This window comes from Pseudorca crassidens, chromosome 7 (assembly GCF_039906515.1).
Source record: "Pseudorca crassidens isolate mPseCra1 chromosome 7, mPseCra1.hap1, whole genome shotgun sequence".
Taxonomy (NCBI): Eukaryota; Metazoa; Chordata; class Mammalia; order Artiodactyla; family Delphinidae; genus Pseudorca; species Pseudorca crassidens.
The window spans coordinates 111,038,996-111,058,508 of NC_090302.1; the positions used below are offsets into that span (position 1 = coordinate 111,038,996).

A 19,513-nucleotide genomic window follows, 5' to 3' on the forward strand; every position below is an offset into this window, starting at 1 on the left:
GTTGACCTCCAATGTCCCCATGAAACCTACCTTACTGGGTGCAGAAGAAACACCAATGAGAGATCCTGTAAGTGACAAAGCAAAGTAGCACTTTGGGGTACACTGAACTCCATACCTGAGCGCATAGCCTCTTTCTGAATGCTCCCATAGTCATGCCAGTCCTTTCTTCTTAAACCATCTGTCCATGCATAGAACTGCCCGTCTCCCAGGCCCAGTGGAAACGTCTGTGGAAAAGGAAAGTGTTCAGAGCATAAAAACGAGGCACTTCCTTTCGCACGGCAGGTAAACACAGCCACGCACATCACAGGCAATCAAAGAACACTCGAATAAGTGGTCTTCCTCAGTCTACTGAAAAGGAAGCTGCTGCTGGTGACCAGATGAACACACATTTTAAAACCTTTCTCCGTTTTAAAAGTAAGAGCATGTGTCTCACACAGCACCTACCATTTCCAATTTGATTTCACCCAGAGACGTTAATAATTTCGTGTACCACCTCGTCCGAGCAGAAGCGCCTGGCTGTTTTCACTTGCCCCACGTGTAAATAGTAGTAGTACTGATTTTGTATCATGGCAATACTTTTGTTTGTGATTTGTACAATTTTACTTGTTTTGATCAAGTATATTTGAATGGCCTGGTGACAACATTAGCAAGCATTTATTGAATGCTCACTGTGTCCCAAGTACTAAGCTGGATACTCTGTGTATAGAAGATCCTTCAGTCTTTATATAGTCTTCAGTTGTAAACCTTCATTTTTCTGCTAATTAATCGAAGGCCCAGAGAAGTAAAATAACTTGAATGAAACCACAGGGGCCAAGTCAGGACTTGGGCCAGTTCTATTAAGACCAACATTGTGGTCCTCACAAGTATTAAATACTGCCTACCACCTAGATTTCTGTCAAATGATGGTGTGTGGTTATGCTTATAGTTGAAATTATCACAAAGTCAACAACTGTAGTCACAATAGGTTTTATGCTTTAGTAAAATTCAATATATTCTAATGTCACCTTGAAAATGATTTCTGTGTGCATGGCTGAAGCTACTTCTCTCTTTATGGTGTTTATTTTGGTCATAAACAAAAAATGTTTTGAATGAAATGTATTTTCACAATCTTAACAGTCAAAATAATGTAAAATAAATGTTTTCATATTCACATACCACACATCACATTTCCTTTTATTTGGTTCATCTTTGGAAATAAATAAAACATCAACAGAATAAAGAGAACACTTTTGAAAGTTTCAATTTAAAACAAAAGATGAATAATTTCAGTGAGGAAATTTTACCCTAAGAGCCTTTCCAAGGCAAATAAAAGGTCTTACTTCTTATTTTAAAACAGTACAACTACTGTGCTTATGAAAAAATTATCTACCTTTGATCCATCTTTATAGCTTATAAAGGATCCACTTGTTTTGAAAGAATAAAAATGGACTTAATATTAAAAAAGGTAGTTAAATCAGAAGAAAGATTTTCCAGATCAGGTGACTATTATCTGTATATTTTTTTAAAAAAATTGTTCATAATAGTGGTGAGTTCAGGAAAACGACAGAGGAATAAACAAAGGATGATGGTGAGTTTATATAAAATATTAAGAATAAAAAGGAAAAAATTTTAAAGGAGGATGACAAGAAAGAAAAGATGGAAAAGTTTACAGAAAATATAAAAATAGAAGAAAATGGAATAAAACAATTTGGGGGTTATAATAGCAATACTAAAAAACCTCATGCATTTTTTTCTGATCAATATTGCTTTTCTAATTAGAAATTTTCCCAAAGTCAGCTGTGAATGGGAAGTTTTAAATAACCAAATAACTTTAAAATACAAAACCCATGTTTTGTCTCAGCCATGGATTTCCAGTGATCAGTGCTGAGCAATCATAGAAATCTTACAGATTTAGATAACACCAATTTATAATAAACATCACTTCAGATCAAAATAGATCATTTCAAAATAAACTTTGCCATGAAACCTGGAGATGTTCTTGTGTAAACTCTGAATATGCAAAGCTCTCTCTGATCACCTGTTGGTTCACAAGCCAGCCCCCTACTCCACCCCGAAACATGGAGGGCAAGGAGAGAGGGAGAGAGGCAGACCCTCCGGATGGGCAGGGGGTGGGTTTAATATGCAGGGAACTTACACATGAGGCTTGTCCTGCAAGACAACTTGATCTCTGCACCCATATGCCTGAATCTTAAAAGTTTATAAAGAGACCTTAACAGGGACCCTGTTAAGTCACTATTCAGCCCAGACAGGCTCAACATCACTTTACTCTCTCAAGTCTGCATCCTTGAAACTGGTTCCCACCTTGGGAATGGGTGGCAGATGTCCCTTCCAAGGACAGGGGAAGGGTGAGGCGCCTCCCATCACTCAGGTCCACCTGGCAGGTGGACCAGCTGCCATGACCTCCTGGTGACCTCCTCCACCCCACCCCTTGAGACAGGCTCTTACAATCTCACGTGACCTCACTTTTGCAGTGTGCCCTGAGCGGGTCTGCAAGGGGTCTTTTGAGCCTGGAGGTGGCTCCAGGCGGCCATCTGACTGCGTTGCAGGCAGAGACCTCTGCAGCAATACAGGTACAGGCAAGAGAAGACACAGTTCAAGATGATTCTCAAAACCATAACAATTTGTTTCCACCAAGAGCCCTGGGATTCGAACCACTGGTTTATGGAGTCCTCTAGGCTGGGGTCTGATCACGCAGGACTTTCATTCGTGTCCTCCTGTGACTGGTTAAAGATGACACATCAGCAGACTCATCGGGTGTGAACACACAGCACTGTCTGGACGATCCTTCCTTGTGAGGAAGGGACAATGTCCAAGGCCATCCTGTCTGGGAGGACAGCCCTCCTCATTAGAGGCACTTCAGCATTCAGTAAAGACAGCCTTGTTGGCTTCGTTCAAAGCTTGCTAGGTGAATGCAGTCGGGGCTTCTGTGTGAGCTATGATGTCCTGCAGCCGAAGGGCGGTTCCAGTGGGAAACAGAGCGTGCCCTCTGGCTCTCCAGGAACGTGACCTGGTTGTGCATTTACCACACACACTGGCCAGGGGACGGGCACTATTAGCCGTGAGGAGATAGACTGGGGGCCAGATGCCAGACCAGGGCCCCAACTTCTCCCCTCACTCAAGGGTGCACCTTCCATCCCAGGTGTGGTGCGTTTCCACGGTCCCATCTGGCAGCAGGACAATGGGGTCCCAGTGGAGACTGAGTGGTTCCCCCTCACCCAGGGGTGTGAGGTAACCCACCCATCCCTGGGGGATATCCCATCGCAAATCCCAGGAGCCGCACCTGTCCCAGGTGTGATGGGGCTTGGTGTTCTCGGCCCACAGCATGCTGACCCCCGGTGTTTCCACCATTTCTGTACCTTTACAGTGCTGGGTGCTTCGGCAGGGGTCCCCAGTCTGGAATATGGGGCAACAGGCCCCACTGATTGGTTGCTCAAATGTATCAAAGCCGAAGTGGTAACTTAGTCCCCCTGGCTATGCTGTTTTACTTGTTAGTAATTTAACCTGCTGCTTTAACATTCCATTTTCTCCCTTCTATCAATCCTGCTGCTTGTGAGTTATAGGAGAGAAGGAACCTCCACCCGATACCATGTTATTTTACCCAGTCTTGCACATCATGACCTTTGAACGTGACCCCTGATCGCTCTCCGACGATGGCGTCCATACAGGGCATTCAGTTTCTCTAATTGCCTAATGGGTGAAAAACAATTGCCTGGTTTGAGTGGAAAAAGGGAAAGTTCGGGTTAAGCCAGACACAGTGTCCTCACAAGCTGAGGCATATTTAAAATGCTCGCTTGGACGGAGGGGACCGATACGATCAACTTGCCAATCCCTCAACTGTCGGGAACTCCTCCGCTGGATGGCCCCAGACTCCTTTGGCAGCCGCCTTGGGGTTGTTTAGAACACACAGGACACGCTGCTACTGCATGAAGCAGTCACTGTATTTCAAGGGCAACTCGGCATCCTTGGGGACTGCCCAGGAAGGGGTGGATGGGGACACGTATAGGCACCGAGTGGCCCCTCTTTCTGTGCAGCCCATCTGATGCATCTCCTGAAGGCAGTTTTTAGGGCTCATACTGAGCTGGACCATCGCCTCCTGATGGCCTAGTGGGTCAGTCCCTCACAGACCAGGATGTGGAAGACAGTGCCGACGGCCTCAGATTCTTGCTGGTGAACATAAAAGTCCCTCCGCACGTCCTGAGCCCCCAAGGGCTTATTCATGATCACCCACCCCTAGGCTTCCCCTTGTCCACACCATCAGGTCAAGCCCTAGAGAACAGCCCAGCTGTTGGGGCCAAGGGTTAACGGCCAGGGCTCAGGGGTGATGACCAGCTCAGCAGGTCTGAGTCTAGCCCACCGGCTGCTGCAGTCCCTTCCAGTTTCCACCTAGATGGTGTCATTGTTGGGCTGAAGAGCAACTGAAACCCCTGTGGTTGGGTTGCTCCGACTAGACCCATCTGTATGCCAGGCTTCAGCGGAAATTTCCCCACTTCCTCTCTACAGGCTGCAGGGACCGCCACAAAAATAGGGGATCTACAGGCTCTACGGGACCTAAGAGCACCCGCATTTCTAGAGACAGTGGACAGGCAGACAGGGGCTTCTCTGCTGCAGACCGGCTGCCACTTCGTCACCCTGGGAGTTTGCGGGGATCCATGGAACGCCTTCTCAACGCACCCCTTGATGGGCAGGGAAGCTACTACAACGTGCCGTTTCCTCCTGGGATGCTCCACCTGGAGAAGCGTGAGGTAGACTGCCAGGGTCTTTTGCTCTCTGGAGGGCTACTTGGCTTCTGCCCCCTTCCAGAACTGGAAGCAAAATCCTAGGGGAACTCTCTTCTCCTGTTGTTCCTGCCACAGGGTCCTACCCATACTTCCGGGAGTCACAGATCCATCAAACTCAAATGGCAGCTCCGCTCGGGAGATGCGTGGAGCTTTAATCTGCTTCCCTGGTATTTTGGCTTCTCAACGGCCGCTTGCTGCCCTGATCCACAGTCCCACACAGGCCTTTTCTTTACCAGGTAGTAAAACGGATGCATACACTATGCCAGGTGGGGAATAAAAGCCCTCCCCAAGCCCCTACAAAGGCTGGCATCTCTTCCAGGGGTCAGATAGGTTGCACCTTCTCAAACACAGCTGCTGAGACAATGCATGTCTTATCCGAACAAGCAATTCCCAAACCATCACCGCAGTGCCTTGAATTGTCTGCGGGTTCACTGCCCAGCCCCTCCCTCACAGGGGTTCTGGCAAAGTCTGCAGTGCGCTGAAGCAGAGGCTAGTCTTCACGTGTTAACACTGTATCATCAGTGTGTCGGGCCCATTTTACTGATGTGGGAAGGACACAGGGACAGGTCTCGGGCTACCGGCCCACTGTAAGCAGCTCTTTGTAGGAAACCGCCCTCCGCATGAAGCCCCTTTTCTTGTCACTTTAGCAGAGCTGTATTGCGACTAACTTTTCACCAGGCACCCCATGCTCTACTCATCTCCAGCCCAGGCACGCTTTTCAAGTCTTTTGATCACACAATACTTTGATCTACAGAAAGAACGTACAAGTGTAGGCAAAGACGTGGAAATGAAGAATCAGTAATTAACAGGTGACTAGATCTCTTCCCTAGCATCTCCTCCCATAATGTCGCGAACAAACCGTGGGCGCAAGAGAACATCTAGAGGAAGATGACGAGGATTCCACGAGCCCGCACACAGTGGGGGACGGCGATGACCCTGACCCCCCATCTCGGTGATTAACCGAGATTACTCCCCTCCATCCCTTTAAAACTTCCATGGCGAGCAGACTCTCAGAGGTGTTTTGGGGGGACACAGAGTTCACCACTTCCCCAGATTGTCAGCACTCTGATTAAAGACAACTTTCCCTTCTAGGAACATTTGTGAGTTTGATTTTGTAAGTGGGGAGCAGTGGGACCCTATTCAACAACACCATGACCTGCGTGGGCTGTGCAGCAGCTTCCGGGCGGCACTGGAAGGTTCCACTGCTGTCCCTCCCACGTGAAGGTAAACTGATCGCTTGACTCTGGCCAGGGGTGGACTGAAGAAAGCATTTGTTAAGTCCAGCTCAGCATGGTGCACTCCTAGGGCCATGGCCAAGGCATCTTAGAGGGGGGCAGTGATGCGGCCCACCTTGCTCATTTCTCCTAGTGCAGCGTCATCTGCCAGGGGCCATCTGGCTTTTTTTTTACTGGCCTTACGAGGCTGTGGAAAGCACTGCGGGCAGGGAGTATGATACCCACTCTGTGCAGTTCTTAGTTTCTCCTATTTCCTTAGGCTCCCAGGCAGTTAATGTGGTTCGACAGTTACCACGCTTCAAGGAGTGGTAGACTTACTGGTTCCCAGCTGTTTCCCCTCAGCACTGATGTGATTACCCTAACCTGAGGCCAATTTCACCATTAAGGGTTTGCAGAGTTTGACCTCCTAGGAGATCAACACCCAATTTGCTCTTTGGTATCGGAGAGATTAAAACTTGGTAATCTCGTGGTGGAGAACGCCCAATTTGCACTGTCACAGGGACCTTCCTACCTTCCTGACACAACTGTCCTCTTTAACCATCAATTGTTCTGGAATAGAGCACATTCAGTTCCAGTAGAAACCAGAGCCGTCAGCTGTTGTTTATTTCTGGGGACCAATGACTAGTGAGCTCAACGTGAGGCCTCTGATCACCCCTCGATGGCCCTCACCTGGAGGTGATGTTGGCCCCCGTCCTATACCGGGGGTGTGGCAGGCACGGACCCCGAATAGGGCTGTATCTCTGAGGCCTCTGCTGGAGCAGGTAGCCCGTCAGGGATGAGAGGGGCGGTGGGGCAAGTCTGAACTGCTGCTCAGGTTTTAAATGTTTCCACAGGCTGGTCTATCTTGTCAGGTGGGCCCCGGGCAGCACTGAGGTCAAACCACCTTTGCTTCTGGGTTATTTTCACTGTTGGAATAGCCTTGTAGCTTTTCAAGCTCTGTCTGTCTCTCTCGGGTCTCTCCCACAGCCTGTACCCATTCGCAGGATTTGCCCGTTTCCCCCAGATTAGCAATGGGCGATGGACTACCCAGCATCTTAAGTAACATGTCTCACAGCTGAGCTCAGAGTGGACCTCTCGTCCCATACCCAGCGCTGGGGCGGGCAGGAGTGTCTCGGCTTTCACTCCTGCAGTAAATGGGGCAGCCTTCCAAGACCGGGGGTAGTTGGCCTGTTTCATTTCCAACTACCTAAGAATTCGCTGCACCTCCTCTCTAGATTTCCAGGGTCCCAAGCCTCCCAACAGCTAGAATAAACCAACCTATAAGCACCTGGAACCCCCAGCGCCATGCCGGTGCTGCTGGAGGGCAGGGTGTGTGTGTGTAGGGGGGGGATAATGCTCATTTCCTCTGTCCGCCCCATCCCGTAGCCGCACTAACCTCTCCCGGATGCTTTCTCTGGCCTTTTGCTGGAACTCGGAAGCTGCATCAATAATCTCGGCAGTGGTATATTCTCCCCTCAGGAACGTTTCCTGAGCTGGGGGCTGCCCGCTGGCTGGGGCTGCCCTTGAGGTGCTTTTGCTGTCCTTTGTATGAGGGGTGGATGGCAAGGTGCTTTCATCCGTTCTACCATCAATCACCACAATGTCCTCTTCATCCTCATCAACTTCCCGGGGTCCCACCTCTTGGCGTCCCAACCAGGATGTCACAAGCGCTGGATCTTCATCCGCCGGCCTGCAGCCTCGTTTTGCAAACAGCCGACTGCAGTCCCCAGCTCAGCATCGCTCCCCCTCGCCTGCCACCAGCAGAGCAGGGGACTCCGCGACTCCTCCCGGGGCTCGGCCCTCCTTTCAGCCTCTAGTCGGCATCTGTGGAGCAGAGGTCAGCCCCCTGAAGGGACCATTTCTCTCCCGTCTGGGAAGCTGGGCCCTACAGCAAGCAGTTCAGGTAGCCGCCTTGGACCAGCTGGCGTCTTCAGGGCGTCCACAGCATCCAACATTTAGGACACCCCTCCTCCCACAGAGGGCGACGGCCAACGCGGGGTCTCCCCTGTGGGCATCTCCTTCTCAAGGCCCTCTTCTTGGAGGGCTCCCCAATTGTTAGTGCACAAGCCAGCCCCCTACACGGACAGCAAGGAGAGACCCACCGAGAAAGAGGGAGGCCCTCCAGATGGGCGGGGGTGCGTGTAACAGAGAACTTACACAGCAGGCTTATCCCCAGCGGCCCCAAAACAAGCCGCCCTCTGCACTCGCCCGGTGAGTCTCAGAAGTTTACCTAGAGGCCTTAAGGGGCTCGGTCACGATCCACTCAGGTGGTCCCCACGCCGCTTTGCTCTCTGAAGCCTGCGTTCCTGAAAAAGCTCCCGACGGGGAGAGTAGGCAGGGCGCGGAGGGCGTGCATTCCCGGACACGGGAGGGGAGGAGCCTCTGGCTGCCTGGCCCAAGCTTGGGGTTAATCAGAGGTCATGACCTCTCCCCGCCCTCCTCCAACATGACCAGGCACCTTCTATTTCCCTTCTTTTGATCTATGTAATGCTGAGAATCCGTAGCAGCTGGTTAATACAAGAGCCGATTGACTGCAAGCGTTAATCTTTGCTTTCTCCAGAAACCCCATGAAAATGGCAGGGAAGCACCAGAGGCATCAAGAAAGCAGACAGTGGAACTGACATGATCTTTTTGTAAATGGCTGAGAGTTACTGGGAGGGAAGTGTATTTTGTTCTTTGTTTGTTTTTGTTTTGCCAGTGAACTTCTAAAATATGTGAAATTGGAGGCATCAAGTGTTTCTGAGGGCGAGGTTACAGGTGAAAACAATAAGATTGACATTGCTGCATAGGGTTGTTAGACGGTCCCGGGTTCCATCCCCCTTCCCAACAACGAGGTGATTTCTGAGGCCCACCCACCATGCTGCACCCCTGTAGAGGGTTGGAGTTTCAATGAGACAAGCATGCTTTCATGCTACTAAACACAGTTGAAAGGAGGATGCCACCGAGTAATGAAAACCAGTGTTCCACGTGAGTCTATACACTAAGTGTTGTTAACCACAGCTCACCAGCTCCCAGAAATCGGCCAGCCTGCCTCACACCTGTTAGACAAGAGAAGATAAATCCCTACAGGGGCAGGACACGAGTAAAGACGCAGATGTAGAGAATGGACTTGAGGCCACGGGGACGGGGAAGGGTAAGCTGGGACGCAGTGAGAGAGTGGCATGGACATATATACACTACCAAATGTAAAATGGATAGCTAGTGGGAAGCAGCCGCATAGCACAGGGAGATCAGCTTAGTGCTTTGTGACCACCTAGAGGGGTGGGATAGGGAGGGAGACGCAAGAGGGAGGGGATATGGGGATATATGTATATGTATAGATGATTCACTTTGTTATAAAGCAGAAACTAACACACCATTGTAAAGCAATTATAGCCCAATAAAGATGTTTAAAAAAAAAAATGCCTACAGGAGAATTGAGTCAAAAGCAAGGAACGGGTAGGGGCTCCTCAGTAACTACACTGGGATGTGTTTCCAACACACACAGCATGGTAGTAGCATTTTCACCCCTCCACATACAACTAAGAACAGGCAGCCAAGGATCGCCAGGCATCTGAGAGAACTTTTAACATAAAATCGGCGGCCGACATAAACAGAAGCTGTAATAAACTTGAAGGAAACTGAGGCAATGTAAGGCTCAGAAGAAAACTTCCGCCCCAAAATCGAAATTTAATTTCCTCAAAGAGCTTTAAGAAAAGGTTCTCTATAGAAAGAGAAATTTTAAAAAAGAGATTTAGGGACTAAGGAAGAGCTCTTGGAAAGTGAAAATGAGATAGCAGCACAGAGTATTTTACAGGTAATTGGAAAATGGTGGTCAAAGGAACCCTACTAAGAAATCTAAAATAGAAGAAAAAGAAGGAGGAGGGAAAGGAGGAGAGGGAGGGAGAGGAAGGGGGAAAAAACAAGAGAGTCAGAGGCATAAAAATATAAGTTGAGGGGCTTCCCTGGTGGCGCAGTGGTTCAGAATCCGCCTGCCAATGCAGGGGACAGAGGTTTGAGCCCTGGTCCAGGAAGATCCCACATGCCACGGAGCAACTAAGCCCGTGTGCCACAACTACTGAAGCCCACGCACCTAGAGCCCGTGCTCCGCAACAAGGGAAGCCACCGCAGTGAGAAGCCCGCGCACCTCATCGAAGAGCAGCCCCCACTCGCTGCAACTAGAGAAAGCCCGCTCACAGCAACGAAGACCCAACGCAGCCAAAAATAAATAAATAAGTAAATAAATTTATTTAAAAAAAAGAGTATTTAAAAATATATATATATAAGTTGAAGAGAGATAGCAAAATTGCAGCAAGCATAGAGCTGATCCAGCCCTGAATGTACAAGGGGGGTGGAAAGAAGATCCAGAAAGGTTGTCTTTGTGGGGGAAAAAAAAGGGAATAGAAAAAACAAACTTACTCTTTGCCTATTTTTTAAACCTACTAAAAGGAGAGTTACAGTTCTTCCAAAGAGGTCGGGATGAATTAATGATGCATATATAAAAATCTAAGCAAATGAAAAATGGGTCAATTAATAAGGCTAGAGGTTAAGAAAAAACAATGTACAAGAAGGAAAGTGTAATTATAGCACACTACTTGATGTAGGTATGAATATTCTTACCTAACTATTCGTTTAACTAAATTTGGTGTATAACTATACTGGAAGTGGAGGGAAAGGGTGGAAAAAGTTAAAAAGACATCTTATCTAATAGAACAATAGATAAAATCAAAATAAAAAACCAAAGAACAGTAATATACACATGCTATCTACAAATACGGAAGCATATGATGGAATAAAGATAAAAAAATTGATGTGGTTGCCCCTGGGTATCAGAAATTTCAAGTAGAGAGAAGTGGTCCAGGACGTTTCTGGTTATCATTATAGACTTTATATTACGACTACATTTTAAAAATATTTTCAAATATTACAAAATATTTTCAAATATTTCAAATATTATAAATTGATTTGTATAAATAAATCGCAAATAAAATCTCTTAGACGTTCCTGGCAGTTACTGCTCCTGCAAGGTGGGTCGGCATCATGAGGACATTTCATGACATCAGAGGATTCAGGTTAAAGCAGATCATCTGGAACTGATTTAATAACGGCTATCTGAGGATTTGCCCCACTAACGTCTCTTCTCATCTATATCTGTGCTACCCACACCAGCAAATCAGCATCACCTGGGAACTTGTTAGAACTACAATCCCCTGCTCCCAATTCATGCCTGTTAAATCAGAAACTTTCACAGAGACAGAGAAGTCTGTGTTTTAATAAGTTCTCCAGGTGATTTTGAGGCTTACTAAAATTTGAGAGCAACTAATCCATATGAATAGGAAGAAACGCAATTGTCACATTAGGTAAAGATGTCATAAGTCTTAGCAATTTTTCTTCTATCTATCTCCTCTTGTAAGGGAAACAAAAGCAAAAATAAAGAAATGGCCCTAATTAAACTTAAGAACTTTTGCACAGCCAAAGGAACCATCTACACAATGAAAAGGCAAACTACCAAATAGGAGAAGACATTTGCAAATGATGTGACTGATAAGGGTTAATAACCAAAGCATATAAATAGCTCATATGACTCAACATTAAAAACAACTGATTAAAAAATGGGCAGAAGACCTGAATAAACCTTTTGCAAAGGAGACATACAGACAGCCAACATGAAAAGATGCTTAACATTGCTAATTATCAGAGAAATGCAAATCAAAACCACAATGAGATATCACCTCACACCTGTTAGAATGGCTATTATCAAAAAAGAAAACAAATAAAAACGTTGGCTAGGAGGTGGAGAAAAGGGAACCCTAGGACACCATTGGTGGGAATGTAAATTGGTGCAGCCACTATGGAAAACAGTATGGAGGTTTCTCACAAAATTAAAACTAGAACTACCATATAATTCAGCAATCCAGTCCTGGGTATATATCTGAAGAAAATGAAAACAGTAATTCAGAAAGGTATAGGCACCCCCAGGCTCATAGCAGCATTATTTACAATAGCCAAGAAATGGATGCAACCTAAGTGTCTATCAACAAAGGGATAAAGAAGATATGATATAGATATACAATGGAATATCAGTCAGCCATAAAAAGAATGAAATTTTGCCATTTTCAAGAACATGAATGGACCTGGAGGGTATTATGCTTAGTGAAATAAGACAGAGAAATACAAATAATGTATGATATTGCTTATATGTGGAATCTGAAAAATAAAGCAAATGAATAAATATAGCAAAACAGAAACAGACGCATAGATACAAAGAGCAAATGTAGTGGCTACTACTGGGGAGGGGGTGGGGGGAGGGGCAATATCAGGATAGGGGATTAAGAGGTACAGACTACTAGGTATAAAATAAGCAAGATACAAGAATGTAATGTGCAGCACAGGGGATATAGCCAACATTTTATAATAACTTTAAATTGAGTATAATCTGAAAAAATATCAAATCACTGTTGTTCACCTGAAACTAATATAACATTGTAATCAACTATCGTTAAAACTTAAAAAAAAACATGCAAGACTCATTCACAAAACATGTGTCACGATCTAAGGTAGAAACTTTTAATTAATAAATTTATTTTTTTGATGGCCAATGACCAATATAGAGGAGATGTGTTTGTATCCTTTTCACCTGCCAGAAAGGTGGGTGAATAAACCTAAATCGATTCCAGACCATTTGTGTAGAACTACCTTGGTTCTGAAAGCTTAACCACCAGTAAATGACCCAGGAGTATCCTGGTCTTTCCTTTCAGGTGCACCATCTCCACTGCCAGATCCATTGGCTTCTCTCGATACCCTGTGTCCTCTGTACAATTACAGAGATCCATTATCTACGACCTTGTAAATAAATAGAGTATTGTACCTGCAGAAGACATATATTTCAGACCCCTCACTAGATCGGCCACTTGTTTGTGAGCATCCTTTTTCACCTTGTGGACTTTTTATTCATTGTAATGTTTCTACAAATAATTAAGTTGAAAAAAATAGCAGGGATGGAAGAGAGAACCTATTAAGTAGAAACCATATGTAATCATTAGAGCTGAATCCAGGAGCCCATCAAAAGATAGCATACTCGAGAATGGGTCATGAGAAAAAGTTTCCAAGGGTAAAACGTTACTCATAGACAATGTGTTTATCCGAAGTAGCAAACTCAAATATCTTCTGGGGTCAGAGATGTGACACAAACGGGTGAGAAACTAGGATGTACCTATCTAGGAAATGATAGGCTTTTGGGCTACCTGACCACTGTACTTAACTTTTATATAATCTCAAAATACCTCTCAGGGGCTGTTTGTCTAAAAACCCCGGGTGAATAAAATAACTTGCCTCTTGCCTCTAAATTAGAGCAGTTTCATTTATGATAACTACAGATGGTGATAACGTTGAAAAGACACATTTGTGAATCTTTATGAAGAAAAGCCTATCTTAGCCTAAAACCTATCTTAGGTTTTTATAAATCAACAACCAATGGACTTTTATTCTGACAATTAACCGTATACTTACCACTAGTCCTGTTCTTTAGAAGACAACATGACATAGTGGAAATGCTCTGGATCCAGGGCCAGAAGACATAAGTTAGGGTTTCAAACCATATACAAGAAATCTACATTTCCTCTAGGTCTCTCAGCTAACTCCTATATGAAAGTAGGGTAACAAAAATAACACCCACCTCACCGACTTCACAAGGATTTTTGAGTAGTAAATTGGATAAGGTGTGTGAAAGCCCTTGGCTTATCATAAAGTGTTATATAAATGGCAGTTGTAGTCACAATCTCTCGTATTTTTAAAGATATGTGAGTTATTCCCAATGCCCTTGAAAAGTTATAACATAGTGGAAGACACAAAACTTATATACAGTAAGCAAACGATAAATTATGTGGGCAGAGTCTATTACAGTGAATGTTAATGGAATATAGTGGTGGGTGTGAATTCTTACACTGGATGTGATTAAGTTTCTTGTATATTATCGCCACATGGGAGATGTTCTAAGCAAACAGACACTACTGAAAAAGTATATAATATAATGGATGACATGGCTGGAAATAATGACATAACTGACATTTATTCTTATATAAATCAATCGTCGTAAGAGTAGGATGATGAACTCGAGTTCAGAAATGTTAAGGTCACATAATTAATAAAGTCTTCAAGATCACATAACTAATAAGCGGCATATCAAGGCTGTCTGCCTTTAAATCTTATGGATTACTGAAAGTAAATATGTAGACTTCTCATGATTCTCTCATTATCTCTATCCATTTATTCAAACTTCACTATATAAAGTCATTTATAAAATATTAGAATACTTGCAAAAGAATGAAATTAGAACATTTTCTCACACCATATACAAAAGTGGACTCAAAATGGATTAAAGACCTAAATGTAAGACCTGAAACAATAAAAATCCTAAAAGAGAAGATAGGCAGAAGACACTCTGACATAAATGGTAGCAATATTTTTCTGGATCTGTCTCCTTAAAACAAAGGAAATAAAACCAAAATAAATAAATTGGACCTAATTAAACTTAAAAGCTTTTGCACAGCAAAGGTAACCATCGACAAGATGAAAAGACAACCTAAGGAACGGGAGGAAATAGACCAACAAGGGTTTAATTCAAAATTTATAAATAGCACGTACAATTCAATATAAAAAAAAAACCCAAAACCCAATCAAACCATGAGAAGACCTGAACAGACATTTTTCCAAGGAAGACATACAGATGGCCAACAGGCACATGAAAAGATGCTCAACATCGATAATTTTCAGAGAAATGCCAATCCAAACAACAGTGAGAAATCACACCTATCAGAATGGCTATCATCAAAACGTCTACAAATAACAAATGCTGGTGAAGATGTGAAGAAAAAGGAACTATTGTATGCTACTGGTGGGCAGTAAATTGGTGCAGCCATTGTGGAAAACAATACGGAGGTTCCTCTAAAAACTAAAAATAGAACTACCATAGGTCCAGCAATTCCACTCCTGGGCATATAACTGGAAAAAACAAAAACACTAATTCAAAAAGATACATGAACCCAATGTTCACAGCGGCATTATTTACGATTGCCAAGAAATGGAAGCAACCCAAACGTCTATCAACAGATGAATGGATAAAGAAGATGTGGTACATATGTACAACAGGATATTACTCAGCCATAAAAAGAACTGCTTGCAGCAACATGGATGGACCTAGAGAATATTATGCTTAGTGAAATAAGTCAGACAGAGAAGGACAAATACTGTATGATATCCCTTATGTGTAGATTGTAAAAAATACTACAAAGGAATGTATATGCAAAACAGACCCACACACATTGAAAACAAACTAGCGGTTGCCAGTTGGGAGATGGAAGCGGGGGAGAGATAAGATAGGGGTAGGGGATTAAGAGATACAAACTATTATGTATAAAATAGATAAGCAACAATGATATATTGTACAAAACAGGGAATTATAGCCATTATCTTCTAATAACTTTTAATGGAGTAGAACCTGTAAAAATACTGAATCACAATGCTGTACACCTGAAAGTAATATAATATTGTAAATCAACTACACTTCAATTAAAAAAATGTTAGGAAATAAAACTAGAGAGATAGGTAAAGCCAAAAAACTTCACACCCAGGACTTTAGACGCTATGCACTGAGCAGTAAGGAGTCATTAATGACTCTCAAACTGAAGAGCAAAAAAGTCACGTGATGCAGAAATGACTTTTGTTGTTGTTCCAACATCCTTTTCCTTCCTAGGTTTCAACCCAGCTACAGAGCATGCAATGAGCCTAACCCACAGAGAAGGTTCGGCATGTTTATATACCCACAAAACATATTGATAAGTTAATGTCAGAATACAGTATCTTTTTTTTTTTTAGTAGATAGGACTGTCTTGTTCTTTCCATTCTGTATAAATTTTCAGATGTGACATTGTTAACACAATTCCAAGAAACAAACAAAATAAAATAAAAATAAGCCTGAGTTAAGTGTTGAGTCCTGAAACTTTCGGTCTACCCTCTAGACTTTGTAAACATGGTATAGGAAGTTAAGAACTAAAACTGTATGAAGCAGGCAGGAGGGTGTACAAAGGATTTCCCCTGTAATTTTTAGATCTTAAAATCTGGGTTGCTATATAATATCTTGATTTTAAAACTGTAAACAGGGGCTTCCCTGGTGGCGCAGTGGTTGAGAGTCCGCCTGCCGATGTAGGGGACACGGGTTCGTGCCCCGGTCCGGAAGGATCCCACATGCCGCGGAGCGGCTGGGCCCGTGAGCCATGGCCGCTGAGCCTGCGCGTCCGGAGCCTGTGCTCTACAACGGGAGAGGCCACGACAGTGAGAGGCCCGCATACCACGAAAAAAATAAAAATAAAACTGTAAACAATTCAAAAATTGATCAAACATGTTCCGCAGGATCATGTCTTTGGGGTATCAGGGCTGCAGTCGCCATTCCTAAACCAGTGGCCAGGCTTACGCCACACTCTTGATCAAGACCTTACTCAGCCTCACTCACACACTGACAGCAGGGTCTTTAATCTGGTGTAAATGTGACTGAGATTACCAACGTCCTGAACGTATAAATTTATCCTCTGTATTGGCATTCATACCTCAACCCCTGAGAGCACAGAATGATGTTTCATGTATCGTTTTAATGAAACTATCGCCGCAAGGTGTTATCTCTACAAGGCGGCTGTGTAGATCATCATAACTAGTTAAAGACAAACACTGAGGCAAGATTGGTGAGATGCAAAAGTGAAAAGTCAGAAGAAGAGTCAGTTCTGGTACGTGGTAACTAAACAGTGCTCTGGTTTTTATTTTAGCAGAAAAAAGACAAAACAATTGGTGCACAGCATTGCCGGTAATTCCTTCCTCATGACCAACAGTTACACTGACCACACAACTTGCTGGGTGAAATTCTGTCATATTGTAATGGTTCCTTTTATTATACACATTTCTGTGTCGGATTTATTTGCCAAAAAAAGGATGCTATCATACTCATCTTTTAATAATACGAACATTTTATTTTAGACGACTGTATTCATGTAATACAAGGACCGCCCAATTTAAGAGTTCTACTGACAGCTCTTGCTTACTGCTCCGATCTCTCTGAAACTATTTCTTGATGAATCTTTATTCCTTGGTCATTAGAAAGATTTAAACATCATTCGTTTTCACAGACAAGGTCATATGACCCTCATTGTATGAATTCTTGGGATATTTGTGAAGAAATTTTGTGAAGAATTTTTGAAGATGCCTCCCTGTCTGGGTAGCTGAAACAGAAAGAAAAACAACTGTTGTCTAACTCTTTTTCTATATTGTTAATTTGTAAATTTCATTAACATTATAGCCTGAATTCATTGTCAGTAAACAAAAGCTTCTGTTAGTAACCAGCGCGATCAGCAGGAAACTATTCCCCTGTGAATAAAGGACACATCCTTAGGAGACGGTTTCTAATTAAAGAAAATTGACCGAAGGTGCCTGGTAAAAGCCTCCGTGATATCAAACAGGGTGAGGAGCTCAGCAGTAGCCATAAACCAGCTGACAGACTCTATTTCTGTTTTTATTTGTTTTATTTTTTTTGCAGTACGCGGGCCTCTCACTGCTGTAGCCTCCCCCGTTGCGGACAGACGCGCAGGCTCAGCGGCCATGGCTCACGGGCCCAGCCGCTCCGCGGCACTTGGGATCTTCCTGGACCGGGGCACGAACCCGCGTCCCCTGCATCGGCAGGCGGACTCTCAACCACTGCGCCACCAGGGAAGCCCTCTATTTCTGTTTAAGTGTGTAATGCAGGATAGTTGTGTTACTGACCCTCAAAATTACCCTAACTTTTACTTTTTTCCATTCCAACAGAAACATATGAAGTCAGCTGGAGAACCTCCCACATCCTGATTGCTATGCAGCCGCATACCTCAGTGAAATACCTCAGTGAAATATTCAGGAGATCAGCATCTTACAAAAATGACATATTTTCTGAGATGTATTCCCATCTCAAAGTATTCTCTTTGTGATTCCTAAGGGGAAAGATAAAAAAACAATAAAGAAAACTTAGTATAGAAGCAGATGGCATTTCTGTGAAAATTGAAAAGCAAAGAAAGATCATGTCAAAAAAAATCATCATATTAACCTTCAAGAATCACATGGCCCCCTGGTGATGGAGAATCCATACACTTGCAGTTTCCTGGGGGTATTAAGCCTGGGTGTCATGACCCCCTGAACTTTTCTTCAGAAGGACATCATAGGGTGCCTCTAGAATTCCACCCTATCAATTCTTCAAGGAAAAAAACATGGCATCCTCAGCTGTTCTCTATTTTAAAATGTGACTCTATTTTCTTATTAATGTGAGCTCACTGTGCTATGTCTAAAGGGAAACATAACACAGAAACATGAAATGTGGATTAGAGAGAAAAAGCAAAGACATTTTGTCATGGTAGGTGTGATAGTAACAAAATAATCAAAATAGAGTGTCAGTACTTTTTTCCAAGTTCTATGTGGCCCAGGTGCTTTTGTATTTCCACTAACAAAATAAACAGTAGAATACAACTAAACCCAGAATGACAACTGAGGACAGAGAATTAGTTCATAACTGAGAAATGAAGAGACTATAGCATGGCTAAGTCATCTATTTCAAACTCCTAAAATGTTACTATGTAAACATGCTCAATTCAGCTACAGTTATTATCATTTTCACAATAACTAAAATCATCATTGCATGGACCACATGCATACAAAGGTAGATGATACCTCAATATTACCTTCAATGAGGTCTTTTCTACTTTTAGTATAGTTGGAATTTCAGTTGGCTTTTGTAGTGATAATTTTATATTTTTATCTGATGGAAATGGTCTTAAATGGTGAAGACAATTGCAATGCGCAAACTTCATACTGGAAAGGCTCAAACAAATACGTTTGTTAACCTCTCTGTCTTAATTGCTGAGTTGGTGTTTTAAGTTAATTCAGGAAGATTTAGTGAAGAGGTAACACAGTCATTATAAATTACCAAAAATTTAACAAATATTTCTTTATTCTTAGAAGTATGAGAAACTAACAAGCACATTTGTGGAAAATGGATCCTTGTTAAGTCAGATATATTGTTTAGAGATGGAGAGCAGAGGTATTTATACCCTGTTTGCCTTCCACTTTCAGCATTGAAATATTGACATTATTTTACTCAATTCAGCATTCAGCTGGTCAGTCAACAGGTATTTACTGAATGTCTACTCTGAAACTAGAAATATAATTGTCACCAAAGTTGCAGACCTGCTGGACTTTATATTCTAGTAGAAGGATACACTCATTCACTGAACCAATATTAATTGAGCATCTACTTTGTGCCTGGCACTGTTCTAGGTACTTGGGATTTACCAGTGTGTAATGCAGAGGAAGAGTCATGCCCTTGATTAGCTTAGGTTCCCGAAATGTGATATTAAAAAATACATAAGAGGGCTTCCCTGGTGGCGCAGTGGTTGAGAGTCCGCCTGCCGATGCAGGGAACTCGGGTTCGTGCCCCGGTCTGGGAAGATCCCACATGCCGTGGAGTGGCTGGGCCCG

General features: G+C 43.6%; 1 protein-coding gene across 1 annotated transcript in view; it reads right to left on the reverse strand.

Moving 5' to 3' along the window:
* GALNTL6 (polypeptide N-acetylgalactosaminyltransferase like 6) overlaps positions 1–19,513 on the reverse strand; it is a 1,150,933-nt gene that overhangs the window by 754,882 nt on the left and 376,538 nt on the right. Inside the window, exon 2 of the mRNA XM_067745365.1 lies at positions 116–224. Within this exon, the coding sequence (XP_067601466.1) occupies positions 116–224 (109 nt within the window). The remainder of the gene's footprint in view (positions 1–115; positions 225–19,513) is intronic.